Raw genomic sequence first — 17,314 nt, forward strand, 5'->3', positions numbered from 1 at the left:
CCCTCCCTCCCTCCCTTCCTTCCTTCCTTCCTTCCTTCCTTCCTTCCTTCCTTCCTTCCTTCCTTCCTTCCTTCTTTCCTTCTTTCCTTCCTTCCTTCTTTTTTATTCTCATTTTGCCTGTCATTTTAGTTGTGGTACTTTCTAGAAATATAAGAAAAAGTTTAGTGACCTCGTGATGCTTTTCAAAATACTTTCTGGAATTATACCCAAGGACATAGAAAGAAAGAAAGAAAAGAAAAGGGGAAGAAGGAAGAAGGAGAGGAAGGAAGGAAGAGGCAGGTGGTACTATAAAGTAAAAATTTAAATGAAGATATAAAATAAGACTCCCCAAAAGCAATTGTTTATTAATATCTAAGATGGGGAGAGCCATATTTTGAAGAATTTGGTTTGAGACCTGGGAAACAAAATGGCACAGAAAATTTCTAGTCAATGAATTTGGTGTCCACAATGCTAGTCATACAATTTGCTTATTTCCCTCTCCAGTTGTTTTCCTATATGAAATAGGCCCTTTAACTAAAGTAGGTATAGCTGTGCATTTTCTTCTTACAAAACGTTTTCCTTTTTAGAGTATTATTATTTTCCTTCTAAATCTTGTAAATATTACTAGCATTTTTCATTATTAAAAAAAAGAATGGTACCATAGGAAGAGCTGATACTGATGAAATTACAGATGATATAAACAAAGATATTTGCTTATGAGAGGATAGTAATTGTGTTTCATAGAATTTTAAAAATTAATTCTGTTTATGCATTTAAGATCAATTCTATAAAAGATGTGCAAAAATAGGTTTGGAATTACAAATTACAAGACTTATCAGCAGTTAAATTTCAGGCAGTTCTATTAAAAATTGATGAGCAGATAATTACTGTCTGGAGTCGCAATTGCATCTTATGGGAAGCAGTTATAAAGACAGAGTCAGATGAAGATGGTGGTCCTTTAGGAATAATTAAATACTTATGAGAAATAGAGTTTTCCAGCTCTTTCTAGGAGGCTGCCTTTTTGTAGTATTAGGAATGGAACATTTTATAATTTTTCTGGACAGAAGATCTAGCTAAAATATGATTGAATAATTGAAAATATTAACATTTTAAGTTAAGTCTCACCCCACTCAATTTGGTAATTTGTATCAAAAGCCTTAAAAATAACTTAATAATTCTTCTATTTGTATGTCATCCTAATATACTTGCATAGATTTTATATAAATATCTTCATCACAACATTTCTTTCAGCCAAAAATTAGGGGAAAAACCCCATAAATGTCTAATAATATGGAATCGATTAGATATATTTTGGTATAGGCATATATTGACATGTTATTCAGTCAATAAAAAGGATCTTGAGGAATGACTCTGAAGGATGTATATGATATACCCTTAAGTGAGGAAAGATAACAGGTTACAAAATATGTACCTTATGATCCGTATTTTATAAGAGTATATGTATATGTATATGTATGTCTGGAAGGACAAATGTATCAAATTGTTATCTCTGAGATTTTGGGTGTATTTTACATATCTTTTTATATAAAAGGTAGCATACCTTAAACACAGTTTTCTTCCTTGCTTTTCTCACTTAAGTATATATCTTGGAGGACTTTCCATGTTCAAAGCATAGAGAATGTCCACATACATACCTACTGCTATGGTCTGAATGTTTGTGTCCTCCCAAAATTCCTATGCTGAAATCCTAAGCCGCAAGCAGATGATATGGGAGAGTGGGGTCTTTGGGAGGTGATTAGATCACAAGGGTGGAGCCTCATGAATGGGATTAATGCCTTTATAAAAGAGACCCAAGGAAGATCCTCACTCCTTCCGCCATGTGAGGACACAGCAGAAAGACAACTGGCCACCTGTGAACCAGAAAGCAGGCCTTTAGCAAACCCAAAATCTGCTGGCATCTTTATTTTGGATTTCTCAGCCTCTAGAACTATGAGAAATAAATTTCTGTTGCTTATAAATGGCTCAGTTTATTATATTTGGTTTAACAGGCAGAACAAAGACACACAAACACACACCTTTGATTAGCTACATAATACTCATGGTATGCATGGATATTCTACAATGCAATGAGTCACTATTGATTGCCATTTGAGTTGTTTCCAATATTTTGCTAACACAAAGAATTACAGTATCAATAACCTTGTATACATGCCATTTAGTACATCTGCAAGTTTATCAATAGGATAGCTTCCTATTGATAGTCAAGCATTTGTTCACTTGTAATTTTGATAGAGGTTGTCAAATTTCCCTCCTCGAAGGTTGCTCCAGTTTATACTCATGCAATTCAGGCTGTATAAGTGTGCTGATTTCCAACAGATGATATCACCAAAAGATGATATCATCTAATTTTTGGAATTTTCCCAATCTCATAGGGGAAAATAATGTCAGTATATTTTTAACTTGCATTTCTCTTATTATGAATAATGTATAGTATCTTTTCATATGTTTAAAGTCCACTTATATATTTATTTTTGGCAAAGTAGCCATTCAGATACTTTGTACATTTTTCCTAATGGGTTGGTGGTATTTTCCTTTTGATTTTAGGATTTCTTTATATAGAGGAAAATTACTCCTTTCTATGATATAAGTTGAAAATGTTTCTATCAGTTTGACGTATTTTCCTTTTTTCCTTTTGTTTTCCATGTAGAAGTTTTTTAAAAAAAATGTGGTTTAATTTATTTTTAATTTATTATTATTTTTTAACTCTTTGTGTGAATGTTTTATTTTTCAGTTTAATTTTTAATAAGTAATGTATGCAAAAAGAAAATTCAAAAGTTACTAGAGGGTGTATGATGAAAAGTCCCTCATCACCTGCCTCTCAGTTTTTCCCCACTAAGCCAATCATGGTTGACTAATACATTGTTACTAGTTTCTTGTTTATCGTTGCAGAGCTATTTTAGGCATTTATAAACATATATCTATTTTTTCCACTGAAATGATATACTACGTACAATATTCTGCACTTCACTTTTCCCTCTAATTTATCTTAGACTTTTTTTTATATCAGTAAAAACCCTTCCATTATTTTAAGAGCTGCAGTTTATTCCACTGTATGGATGTACCATGGATATATTTAACCATACCCTTTAATTTTATGGCTTCTGGATTTTGAGACATAGAAAGGTTTTCCTCACTCTGGGTCCCCGCCCCCCCTTTAGGCATCCTCCAATTTTTTCTATAAGTATTTTATAATTTTATTTTTTGCACTTCTTTGACCTATGTGGAATTCATTATGCATGTGGTGTGAGATACAGATACAATTTTTTTTGTATGCTTTCCAGATGGCTACAGAGTTGTCCTATACCATTTATGGAATAATCCATCTTTCCGTCACTGATTTTAGATGTCACCTTTATCAAAGTAACTCTTTTTACCTGCCATATGTATGTATATTTTGGATGGCTGGCCAGTATGGGGATCTGAACTCTAGACCTTGGTGTTACAAGGCTGTGCTGTAACTGACTGAGCTGACCAGCCGACCTCCCAAAATAGTTCTTTTATGCATTTGGATCTATTTTCATACTTTAGATTTTGTTCCATTGGTTTGTCTATTTATGAACTAGTGACATGCTTTTTAAAGTTATTAAGCCCTTGTAATTTAATATAATGCATTTTAATATAATTAAATTATCAAGTAATTATAATGTCATTTAACATTCATTTGACAAGTTTATTGGATAGCTACTTTGTGCCGGGGAGTATTCTAGGCCCCGAGGATATGGTAGTGAACAAAATCCACAACATATCCTCACCCCCATCCCAAGGAGCTCACATTCTAGTGGGAGATGAAAAACAAACAATAAATAAAATATATGGAATGTCACATGATGATGAATACTGTGAAGACAAGCAGAGAAGGAAGATTGGTGATAAGTTGCAATTTTAAATAAGGGGATTTGGGAAAGTCTCATTGATAGGTAACATTTGAGCAAAGACTTGCAGGAGGTGAGGAATTAAGCCATGTGGATGTCTGGGGAAGAGTCTTCCAGGTAGAGGGTAGAGTAAGTGCAAAGCCCTGAAATGAGACTGTGCCTGCCAGGTTCAGAGAACAGCAAGGAAGTCAGTGGGGGTGGTACCATGTGAGCCATGAAGGGTAGAATACTGTCAGAAAAGCAATGGGGTTCCAGACCATAAAGGGCCTTGTAAAGACTTAGGCCTTTCTTTATTTTTCTCTTTTCTGACATTAGAGGCCATTTGAGGTTTTTAAAGAAGTAACATGATCTTATATTTTAACAGGTCAGTTTGGCTAATGTTAATGTGAGTAGAATCAACCGTAGAGAGACAGGGGTAGAAACAAAAAGATGAGTTAGGAGGCTATTGTGCTAATTCAGGTGAGAGATGATGGTGACTTGATCCAGGTAGCAATGGAAGTAGTAAGAAGTGGTCACATTCAGGATATGTGTTGAAGGAAGATTCAATAGAATTAATGGATAAATCGAACATGGCATATGAGAAAAGTCATAGAGGAGTCAAGGATAAGTCCGTGCTTTTTTGACTGAGTAACTAGAAGGATGAAGGTACCATTTACGAGAGAGATTATGAAAGAAACAGGTTTTGGGTGGAACTTGATTTTGGAATGTTAAGTTTGAAATGCCTATTTGACATCCAAGTAGAGATGTTAGTTTGTTGGATGCACAGGTCTAGTTTCAAGGGAGTGATGGCTGGCAGTATGAAGATGGGGCTGGATGAGAGTCCAAAGGGCAGCATATTAATAAGAAGAAAAAGGGGCTGAGGTGTGAGCCCAAGGGCATTCCAACTATAAGAGGTTGGAGAGGTGAAGAAAACCAAATAAAATAAAAGTCTGAGAACATAAACCTAGTGAAATAGAAAGGAACTGAATGAGTATGGTATCCTAGAACCCAAGTGATGTCAAGGAAGAGGGAGTTATCAACTAGTTCAAATGATCACTTGTCAAGTAAGATGAAACTGCAATCAGTTCATCACTATATTTTGCAATATGTTGATCACTGATGACTTAACAAGAGCAGTAGTAGAGAAAGTGAAAACTTGACCAGAATGAAATCAGAGAGAATGAAAGAAAGACTTAAAGAGACCAAATGTGGACAAACCCTGATGACTTATTCTTGTAATATGTTTCTGGAATCCACTTGCTAATTATGATTTTAATATGTTTCTGGAGTCCACTTGCTATTATTTAGGATATTTTTGTATTTATATTCATAAGAATAATCCTATATATTTTTAGCAATCTACATAAGGTTTTGTTATCAACAATTTTTTAAAAACAATTTTATTGAATCAAAATTGATTATGCATATTTTTGGGGTTCAACATTGAGATATATTGATCAAATCAATATTGCTAGCATATGTATTGTTACAAATCATTATTCTTTATACTCCTTGTTCAATCTCTCCCCCTCTACCTCCCTCCTCTCCCCTCTAATTACCCTAGATTTCTTCTCTCCTTCTGAAAGAATAATGGTTACTCTGTTGATTTTGTTGCCTGGATGATCTGTCCAATGCTGAGAGTTGTGTTCAGGTCCCCCAATATTATCATAGAGCAGATGCTTCTTCTGTCACTCTGAAATGAGCTTTGTGGAGAGAGACATCCTCTTCTTTTCTTTGTCTCTGCTGGTGACTCTTCTTGTGTCAATGCACTCCAGTGGCTGGTGGACCATCCGCATGGTGGTTGTGGTGTCTAGCCACTTTCATAGCAGCCATGGTTATGGTGGTGGCTGTGGTGGGCCACCCACATGGAGGTGATGTTTTTGGCATGCTCCTTGGCACTGGCAGTGTACCTGATTGTGGGAGGGGGTTCTGGTCCTCTTATCCATGCCTCAGTTCCCCGGGCAGGCCCCGAGGCACTGGTGTGGTGTGTCTGGTTGTGGGAGGGGGAGTCCAGTCTAATTCTCCATGCCTCAAGTGCTGGCAGTATGCCTGGATGTGGGAGTGGGGTCTGGTCCCCAGCTCTAGTCTCATGTCCCCTGGCAGGCCCCAAGGTGCTGGTGGTGTGCCTGGGCCAGAACTAATTTTTTTGTCCTTTGCCTACTTCTTAAACAGGGGAACTTCCTGTGGGAACCAGTACTTGTCCTTTGCCTACTTCTTAAACAGGGGAACATCCTGTGGGAACAGTACTTCTTGTGGGAACCAGTAACTCAACCAGTGGTTGAGCTAAATTGCTGCTTTGCTGCTGTTTCCCTAGGGAAGGCTTTTTGTGCAGCTCAGGGTTTAATGGTTGACCATATAGGTACTTCCGGCTCTCCAGAGACCTCATGCACCTGGGTTGTGTAGAAACTGTGATCTGGGCCTGAGTTTTTTCATCAAACTGCACCCCATGCAATTCTGCATTCTTGACCAGTCTCCTCTGAGTGGTCCTGTGGTGATTGGGGGATAGATGAGCTGTCCTTGCTGTGTCCCAGTGTTCTCCAGGTGGGCCCGTCTCCCCCACTGCCCGTGCTCTAAACACTTCCCACGGGACAGGCCCTGAGCCGGTCCCTTGCAATGACTCACTGGCCTCTTAATGGCTCCCCTTTTATAGCTGTCCTGGCTCCTCACTCCTGTGTGGGTCCATGGGAACCCTATTAGTGGTGTTGCTGTCCTGGGGGCCACTAAGGCCCTCTTCTCCCCTGCCGCCTCCAAATAACTCCATCTGAAGGGCATAGCTGTGGCTTCTGCCAGCTCCTGCTCCATGCACTCATCAGCTCGAGCCTTAAAGCAGCCATAGCCCAAAATGTTCAGAGCAGTTCTCTCTCTCTCATTGTGGTTTCTCCCACCTTCATGAACTCCATAGGTCTCTTCTCTTCCCCGAGCTCCAGCAGCCCCAGCCTGGCTGATGTTACATTTTTATACTTGTAAATTGGTTGATTTGTAGGAGAGAGTGACGCTGAGGTCCATCTATTCCGCCATCTTGACTGGAACTTTGGGGCTAGTTCGTTATCAACAATTTTGAAGTTTGTCTTCTCCCTGTCCCACCTCCACCCAGATTCCAGAACAGTTTAAACAGCACTGGAATTATCTGTTTTTAGTCATTTGATAGAATCCCTTTAAGAAGCTGTTTGGGGGCCGGCCCTGTGTCTCACTCAGGAGAGTGTGGCGCTGGGAGTGCTGAGGCTGTGGGTTCGGATCCTATATAGGGATGGCTGGTGCGCTCACTGGCTGAGCATGGTGCAGACCACACCATGCCGAGAGGTGCGATCCCCTTACTGGTCAGAAAAAAAAAAAGAAGCTGTTTGGGCCTATTGCTCTTTTTGGATATAGGTCTTTGATAATTTTAGTTATTCATTCTGTAGAAATTAGCTTGTGTTTTTTCTCTCATGCAGGGTCAATTTAGTTACATAGTTTTCATTGGTATTTATCCATTTCATTTAGCTTTTCAAAACAGTCTCTTATGAGTCTTCTCTATTTTTGATTTATTTATTTCTGATATTGTATTTTTGCAACTTTCTTTATCATACTTTTCTTCCTCATTAAGTTGCTATTTAAAAAACTAAGCTTCCCAAGAACTAGCTTTTAGATTTACTCCTTAGTTCAACTGTTCTGTTGTATTGTTGTTCATTAGTTTATGATTTTATCTTTATCACTTCTTCTATTTTTTTTCTGGTTATTTGGTTGTTGTTTTGATGCTTTTTTAAAATCTGTACATTTTCCTCTGGGTAATGTTTTAGCTATAAACCATGGATTCTAGTATACAGTGTTTCTACTATATTGTTTTCTAGAAAATCTATAGCTTTGGTTTGTATTTTCTCTTTGACCCAAGAGTTTCCTAAGAGAAAGTTTAAAATTTTCTGGATAGAAAACAAAACTTCTTTGTTTTCTGAAAATGTTGTCTGTATTATTTCTACTTCTTGGAAATTATTATCATTTTCATATGTCTAATAAATAGCCAATATTCGTGCTTGTCCCCAGACCATTTAAAAAGTGAATGTATTTGTGTATTTCCTATAAGTAAATTAGAGTTCAACATAGATAATAAATCTATATTATTACTCATGGTATTTAGGTCTCCTACATCTTCATTTACCTTTTTTCTACTTGCTCTGTAATTAACAGATAAACTTGAACTAAAGCCTTCTTCTACATATGTTTCTCCCTATCATTTCTTATGGCTTTGTAATTTTTGCTTTAAAGATATTGCTTTCTAGATTTAATGCAAAGATATTCATAAGTATACTCTAGCATCACGAAGTACCTTTCTTTTTTCATTGAATGTCTTTGGGCCTAAATTCCACCTTGTCTAATATGAGTAGCCTTTGGTTTTGTTTTTCTCAGTTTGCATTTATCAGTTTTAAGTTCTATTTTCAACCTTTATGTATAATTTTTTTTTTTTTTGGTATGTCTCTTTTACTTAGTATAGACTTGGGTTTGTTTTTAATTTAATCTGAAAGTCTTTTTCTTTTAATAGATGAGTTAAGCCAATTAAAATTAAACTGATTTATATATTGTATTAGTCCATTTTCTGTCACTGGTAACAGAATATCTGAAGCCAGGTAATGTATAAAGACATGAAATTTATTTTTCACTTGGAGGTTGGGAAGTCCGAGGTCCAGTGAGCACATCTGGTCATGGCCTTCTTCTTGATGGGAACTCTCTACAGAGCCCTGTGGAGACACAGGCAATCGCATGGTGAAAATGGCAAGAGCACTTTAAAGTGCTCACTTCCTCTCCTTGTAAGGCCATGAGTGACACTCCCATGATAACCTACTAAACTATAAACCCATTAATCCATTCATGAGGACAGAGTCCTCATGATCCAATTACTTTTTAAAGGCCCCACCTTTCAAATACTATAATCAGATTACCCACCCTCTTATCACTGTTACAATGGGGATCAAGTTTCAATGAGTTTTGGGGGGATATTCAATCCACAGCATATAATTTTATTACAAAGTGTGTCCTCCACACATTTTTTGAATATATTAGCTAATATATTTATGAATTTGTTTATAAGGGTTCTTTTTATAATTGTGGTGAAATACACATAATAAAATTTATGATTTTAATCATTTTTAAATGTATAGTTCTGTGGCATTAAGTATGTTCCCATAGTTGTGCAACCATAACCTTTTTTAGTTGATTTTAGTTTACTGATTTTGTAGTTAATGTTTCATCTGAGTTCTATTGTTACTGAACCCAAATACGACTGCCTGACCCAAACAAAAAACACTGGCTTGGCTTGCCAAAATCTGTTACAGAACCCAGGGCATTCAGCACCTGGCTGAGGCTTGCCAAAATTTTGTTACCCCAGGGCATTTACCTCCTGGCACCAAAATCTTGTTGCCGAACCCAAGTCCAGATGCTTGCCACAACCAAAAAACAAACGACCCAAAAGTCAAATTGTTGTTGAAAATGGAAGCCAGCTTTTATTTAGGAATACCAGTGACCTGAGGAGAGATTTTAGTCCAGACCATCTCTCTGGTAAACCTGAAGGAGAATGGCCAAACTAAAACCATCTCAAAGACTCAGATTTACTGAGGTGGTTTTAAAGAAGGGATTGAGGGAATGGAATGTGGGAACTGAAAAGCAGGAGGGAGGAGGATGTGAGCTGTGGGGACTCCAAGCAAACAGCCAGGTGCAAGGTCTTGTCAAGGCTTCATCTGGATTCTGTTCCCATCCTTGACGTTATCTTAGGGTCCTGCTTTCGGGTGGAATCAGCATAGCTTTATTGATGTCTTCCTTGGTTTCTCTGGGTCAGGATATGATGTGTCTTGTGGCAAGTTGGCAGCTCCAGGCTGACTGGAAGACAACTTTACGTTTATGTAAATAATATCATCTTGCCCCAAGGTTCAAAATATCAAATACCCTGGGAAAAGAATGAACTCAGAGAAACACATGCTAAGAAAAGAACTGTGTATCCCCCCCACCCGCCGCCATGCTCATGCAGTTTTAGTTCCCAACATGACTTCAGTTTGGCTCACTTCAACACTGTATCATTTTATGTTTTGTTCTATGTTTTTCTTTCCTTCTTTTATAAAGTTATTGTGTTGTCTATTGGCTTTGTGTATTTGTGAATGTGTGTATGTGTGTATTATGATTTTTAAGAAGGTCTATATTTTTATTCTAGGGATTATGATAATAACTTTATGTTAAATCTTTCATTCTCTGTCTTTAGTTCACTACTATGAGCTCTGATAAAAATCAGTGGGTTTTTTTTGTCCTCTGCTACTTCTTTTTCTTCTATTCAATTTTACTCAGTATTATTATCTTTTTTAATGTTTATCTTTGTATTGTTAAATATGCTTATTCTTATATTACTTGATTTGTCAACTTTAAATGATATCCTTTGGCTTCCAGCTTTTCTTGCTAAGGCAATCAGCAAATTTCCCCTACCCCCCACATGCATACCCCATTTCCTTGGTTTCGTTTATTTGGTTTTACTCATAAATTTTCTTGTCAGAGCATTCAACATATTTAAATTCCATTCTTCAACTCTAATTCTCCTATTAGTTTTAATTTTAATTCACAGTTATATAGTCTTCGCTCACTGATAGTCTTTTTGAACTATCATCTCTTGGATGATTTTATATTCAAGAAAGCCTCATGGGAACAATATTACCTGAATATACCTCTTTTTACCTAATCTCTCCTTTATAAAATGAAGATAATACTGAATCTACTTTGTAGGATTATTGTGGAAATTTAATTTATTTAATCTTCAGCACAGATTTATTTAAGATTTTTTTAATCTTTAGAACAGCATCCAGCACAGAGTGAGCTGTCCTAAATAAATGTCAGCTATTACTAATCTTTCCCAGACATCCTACAACCCCATTCCAACCATCTGAATTAGGTGCCCCTTCTCTGTGAACCTCTATCATGGTACTTGTCACCCTGTATTGTAATTGTCTCTTTTATTTGCCTTTGTATCTTTTGTGCTTAGCAGAGTACCTGGAGCAGGAAGCATTTAAAAATTTTGAATTAACTGAGTTAAAAAAATCTTTAAAAATCAGAATAGATACCTCTGCTTAGGATGATAATTGGAGACAATTGAATCCTGAGAACAATCTGATCAAATGACTTAACTTAAAAACAATGTTTTTTATTTCCAGACTTCACTTCTAATGATGATTATGGGAGAACTGGAACCTTCAGAGGGCAAAATTAAGCACAGTGGAAGAATTTCATTCTGCTCTCAGTTTTCCTGGATCATGCCTGGCACCATTAAAGAAAACATCATCTTTGGTGTTTCCTATGATGAGTATAGATATAGGAGTGTCATCAAAGCATGCCAACTAGAAGAGGTAAACAATTACATAAAAAAATATCTGATTATGCACGTGGAACCTTCAGACTATCCAAATCACGAATTTAGATTCCTATTCAGTCAGTCAGTCTACATATATTAGAGTTTCCTCTATGGGTAAGCTGCTATAGGTAGATCAATTAATAAAACACATGACTCCTGTTTTAAAAATCTTGTAAATACATAAAACAGATGCAATTTATTTTTTAAATGATGGGCTGGTTTTGTCACAATAAAAACTCTTTATGAAATGGTGAGAATTTTTTTCACTCAGTGAGACAAATGTCTTCAGTGGACATTTATATAGCATGCATTTTTAAAAGATACTCCAAAAATTACATAAGAGGATTTTGATAATTTTAAAAACATCATACCTAATGGAATGAGCATTGACCTGCCAGTAGAAGATCAGAGAGATAAAATTATGATTATATCTTATCTTTGGCCTTGAATATATAACCATATAACCTCTAGTGATTTCAATTCTCTGAGACAGAGATAAAATGACGATGATGCTATTGACTCATTTTATAACAATATTGGAGATTAATTATATAGAAAGTATTCTAAGTGAAGCCAGTATGTGGATCTTGTGCTGTTTGATACATAAATTATATGATGGTGGGTTCAATAATTATTGGTATAAATGTTAGGGCAGAGAATATATTAGAGAATATATTATTATGAAGTTATTGGCCATTTTGTCTGACTAGTAATCCTGATTTGAAATCAGTATCTTTGATAGATGGCATTAGGACTAATGGATTCCTTTTATCACCTTTCATCCAAAAAAATTACAGTGGGAATAAAATGAAGCTAAAATACAATACACAAAATATGGAAAAAAGCTAGTTGTGGATTATAAATTGCAATTCTTATGAAAGAGGGCTGCATGCTTACATAAATGCCTCTTCATGTATACACTGATTCATTTAACAGTAGTTTTTTAAAGCTCCATTGTAATGAAAAGAAAAGCTATCCTATAGAAGTATTAGATTTACCTTGAAGAAGATATTTATCATTCCTCAAAAGTCCTTCTTCCAGGAATAGTATTTCACAACCTGGAGGTTGGAACATTCTGGATTTGTTACAGACAAAATCTGAGTATTTCTAGAGAATGAAGATATTTGTCTAGGAGCAGCCTGGGATGTAGGAGTGGTAGTGCCTAGCAAGATAAACCAGGAGCTTTATTTATTTACGAGTGGACAAGTATTGGAAGATTTCTGGTAGACTTTAGTATTTTTGCTTTGAGTATACATTTTCCTATAGAAGTGATTTAATAAATGGTGGTTTGATTTCCCAAGTAAACCTGTAAGAATATTTTAATCCAAACATAGCTTAGATATATTACTAATAATATATTCAGAATTATGTGTTTCTCATCCATAGGATGAGCATTTACTGACTTCTAAACACTGTGCTAGTTCCTGGGAATACCAAGATGGATACCCATTTTCTGAAGGGTTTATAGTAGAGTGCCCTATGGTAATGAAGTATTGTATAGAATGTGAAACATATCTCAATAAAGTTGTCAAAAAAATGAAAGAGGAAGAAAAGCATATTCTTCCTTTTTTTCTGATTGCATGACCAGCCTTAAATTTATTTTTAAAGTGCATAATTCATTGTTTTTTTTTCACATATTCACAGGGTTATACAACCATCACCACATTTTTGTCACCACTAAAAGAAACCTGGTACCCATTATCAATAAATTCCTGTTCCCTTGTACTTAATACTCCCTACTCCCAGCCCTAAGCAACCACTAATCTACTTTCTGTCTTGATAAAATTTCCTATTCTGGACATTTCACTTAAATGGAATCATACGATAGGTCTTTTTTGCATAAATAAACTTTTAAAGTAGAAGAAGGTAAGGAGCCTTCATTTAACAAAAATTTATTAAGACTTACTTCATTTTATACAGTGTACTGGGAACTGGAGATGAAAATGTGAATAGAACATGATCAATATACTTCAGGTGTTCATGCACTAGTGGGAGAGATAAATATTGGTGAAGAATCTAATTAGTTCTCTAGAAAGTGAAAGAAGTGTTTTTACTGGAGTAAAAGGAGGGAGCATGGACTTCCTCTGGGTCTGCCTATTGTAAGGAATAACCTCCAGATGGAAGCACAAGGCTGATATCCTCAGAATGATTCACTGTAGAATTCCTAGAGTAATATAAATGAAACTTATGGCCTTGGGGGAATTTTTTGATTAAGAACATTCGAGCTGCCAATAAACTAGAGAGAAAGTTAGGTTGATGTGAAGAAATAGGAGACTGATGAGTAAATGGGCACTGGACTGTTGAGAAGATTAGATGCAATATACATATAAGGTGCCTAACATACCATCTGGTACAAAGTAGCCATTCAGTAAATGTTAGCTTGTTTCCATTTCCCTTTGAATTGGTGGATACTGTTAGACAGCATGACGTAGGAGAAATGCCATAGGAAAGGGCATCAGGGAAAATGGCTCTTCAGGAAAGAATAGGGTTTTTCTCAATAAATTAGAAGAGGAGAGAAATTGGTTTAAAATTAAGGATTTTTGGAACAACAGGAACCGGAAAGGGGACAGGTAGAAATGCAGTGGGTTTAGGAATGCAGGACATGGAGGTGAACTACATAGAACTGAGATATCTGATCCAGGCCGAGGGATCACAGGTTTTGCTAACAAAGTACCAATGGAGAATGCCACTAGGTAGGATTTAATGAATAATCGTTAATAATGATAATGACCTCCATTTTGTTTTTCAATGTACAATTTACTCTTCTTCCTCTTTGCCTAGGATCAAATAAAACATTTGGCTTTTTATTTCAAAAAAGCCCCTGAGTTGCTACTCTCTTCTGACCTGCTGACTTTTGCAACAAATTTAGGCCTTCCCGTTCATCTTATGATATGCAGAAACACCCAGGCATTTCCTAAATTCCTTGTAGTTTAAATTTGCAAATGTACTGAGTGCAGGGAGAACATTAGCATGTGCTATTCTCCTCTCTATGCTGAAGGTTTCATGTATGAGGGTACTTCAAAAAGTTCGTGGAAAAAGAATTAAAAGATAATACAAATCTTTCTGTGAACTTTTTGAACTACCCTCATATGTAGTTCTTATCTATCCAACTACATGGTAGATTCCTTGAGAACAGCAACTCCAAAAACTTTATTTTGGTATACTCCACCTAGCACAGATAGAACAGTAAATTCTTGTTGGATGACTGTTTCGAAAATGTTTTGAAGCAGGTATGTCGGTTGCAAGAATTTTGCTCAGAAAATGTTCTTCTGTGAGCCTCACAGTCTCAGAGTTTGAGCAGATGATTACATGGGAGCACATGATTGCTGCGGATCGCATAAAAGTATTGGAAGTAGATAGTGCTAGTCTATCCTGACAGTCAAAATCAGAAGTTTCTCCCATTTTCAGTGACTTAAGAGTTTCTATTTCTGTTTTTTTGCTTTTGTTGTTAAATAAGTGTTCTCACCTTTGAAAAAGGCCAGTGAGAACCTCAATACAGTGTAGTTCCTGTGTGCCAAATGAAGGTTTTATTTTTGAAGTGTGGAGGAGTTTTGATCATAGGAACATGAGATACCTACAGAATCCTTGATTATTAAACAGCTGGTGACAGCACAAGAATCTCTCAATATATTCTGTATGCAGCTCCTATCACCAAATACAAACATTCATGATGCAGTATGTTTTCATTTTGACCCTAAAGTTGATCTATTTCTTAATGTGTTACATCTAGACTTGGAACTGGAAATGAGAACAGAATATTCTTTTTCTCATTTTTTGTGTTTTTGTTCAGCTCTAATATCTGCAAAGCTCTTGCGTATATAATGATACTCAGTGTCATAGGAGTAGGCAGGTAGGTGTAAATTTGTCTGGATAGGAAAAAGCATATTTCACATAGCAGAACATATTTCACATAGTTTTCTGATTTCAGTTTGTTGTTGGAAATTTTTTACTCAGTGGCATAGCTTAAAGACTTTATCACAGGAGAGGGCATGAAGATAGTTCTGTGTTGATAGAATAACTTGTAATGTACAGCCATGAGTGGGCAAGTCATGCTCAGATTCTTCACCTTCAGTCCTCTTTTTTTAGGAATATTTCCATGTCCTGATTTATGAATCCTACTTTGAATCGAGATTATAGTGCAATGGATTCCTAGGCAAATTGAGCATTATATTAAAAATACTATTATGTATTTCTGTGTCCATTAACCTATCCTCCCATTTTTCTTCCCATGTACCCAGGCTACCCTTAGAGTCCTCCTAACTATTTGTAGTTATTGAACCAGCACTGGAGACTTTGCTAGCTTAAAAAGAGGAATCAATATATTGGGCCCTAGTTAACTTACTTATCCCTTATGAGATTATAATCCTATTTTGCTATTGAAAGAGGGACAGACTACACTGTTCTCTAGCCCTTTTTATTTCTGAAACACCATTTCTCCACCACTTCACTAATACCATAGTCTACCACATAGCCCCATGGCTGACAGGAAGAGAATTTTAGGCAAACCAGTGTTTGGGTAACCAGTAATTGGACTGTCTGTATTCAGTGACTTGTTCTTTTGTAAAAGTACCTGGGTTTGGAGAAGTAATTGGCTTTTATAGTAGTGCGTGGTGGTGGATAAGGGTGAGGAGTGTAAGAAGGAGTCCTGGGGCTTAGAATGTGTAATTGGCTTCCACAAAGTTGTTGCGATACTTTTGGAACAGCAAAATAGTCCTCATTAAGTAAATATTTTTCATGACAACCATTTCATATGCATTGAAATAAAAATATTTACTGTGTAAGTCAAAGAACGTAAAATGTACATGTGTTTTCTATTCCACTACTGCTTGGCAGTTTTCATATTTAAGTCACTAGAAGAAAAAATCTGGGAGGGAAGCTGGCAAGAATTTATTTAAAAAAAACTTGGGAGGGAAATTGGCAAGAAGTATGACAAAACTTGGGAGGGAAGAAGCAAAGAAATGAGTTAACAACTGTTCTGGAAAATAAATTCCATCATGCAGATACCACATAACTAATTAAATTTGAATTTGACCTCTGGATTTCCAGGTCTGGCCAAAACTAACCTGTAAGAACTTGAGACTTAACCTTTGGATGGTCAACCCACCACTAAAGGAGAATTCGCAGATGTTCAGTTGGGAGAACTAAAAATAAAAAGATGCCATAAGAATTAGCATTTGTTTTTAATAGTACCCAAGACATAATGGCCATCTAAAACAGATATTTGAAACACATTGAACTATGCCCCTAACCCAAAATGAACCACATTAAGTGACTGTACCTTGAATTACCTGTAATTTTCTACTGATAGGTAATTGAGTCTGAAAACACTGACATTTATTTACTGTAATATGAAGCAAGAACATTTATTATAAAACTATTGAACCAGAAGCAAACAGGAATGCCATAGCATTTTGTGAACTAAACTATTTCACTTCATTTCAGCCCTGGAACTTAAATACTAGCTAACCTCTATGAACAGAGCATACATATCAGCATAGTGCTAAGCACTATGAATTGGTCCATTGAATCTTCACTTTCTGTTAATCTAGTGACAACTTTGCCAAGAGTTTGCAGTCAAAGTGAAAATGTGCTGAATTCTGAAAGAGTGAGCTAGGTTTTAGGGGTTAAGATCTCAGTTCTGGAACTAATTTTTAGCTCAACAAATGAGAACTCTCAAGTCTCTGAAACCAAAATATCCCTAAGATTGTTCCTCCATGTAAAATTTGGGCAAGTCAACAGACCAGTAGTATATGAGTGTAATTATAATTGTCTGGGACTAATCTATGCTGTGAATAGAGAGTGAAATTGAGACATTTAGGCCAGGCCTTCATATTTAAAACACAAAATAAAAAAAAAAATCATTAAATTTTCCAAAGATAAGAGCCATACTTATCATTATATATATATACATATATATATATATATATATATATATATATATGCCTGATGTTTCAACCCTTTTGAAGAGCTGAGATTCTGGATCTGTACTCTTAGAGTTTTCCATATTGAAGAGATATCTAATTTAAGAAGATTAAGAGAAGATCTTGCACCTTTTTAAAAATAGAACCTTACACGTAGAAGGGACCTCAGAAATCTCTGGCTAAATCTT

The 17,314-nt window shown here is 36.0% G+C and overlaps 1 protein-coding gene across 1 annotated transcript in view; it reads left to right on the top strand.

Annotated features, from left to right (window-relative positions):
- Window positions 1-17,314, top strand: part of CFTR (cystic fibrosis transmembrane conductance regulator (ATP-binding cassette sub-family C, member 7)) — a 189,001-nt gene that overhangs the window by 74,698 nt on the left and 96,989 nt on the right. The window contains exon 12 of the mRNA XM_008581074.1: window positions 11,009-11,200. Within this exon, the coding sequence (XP_008579296.1) occupies window positions 11,009-11,200 (192 nt within the window). The remainder of the gene's footprint in view (window positions 1-11,008; window positions 11,201-17,314) is intronic.

This window comes from Galeopterus variegatus, unplaced genomic scaffold (genome assembly GCF_000696425.1).
Source record: "Galeopterus variegatus unplaced genomic scaffold, G_variegatus-3.0.2 Scaffold89, whole genome shotgun sequence".
NCBI classification, from domain to species: Eukaryota; Metazoa; Chordata; class Mammalia; order Dermoptera; family Cynocephalidae; genus Galeopterus; species Galeopterus variegatus.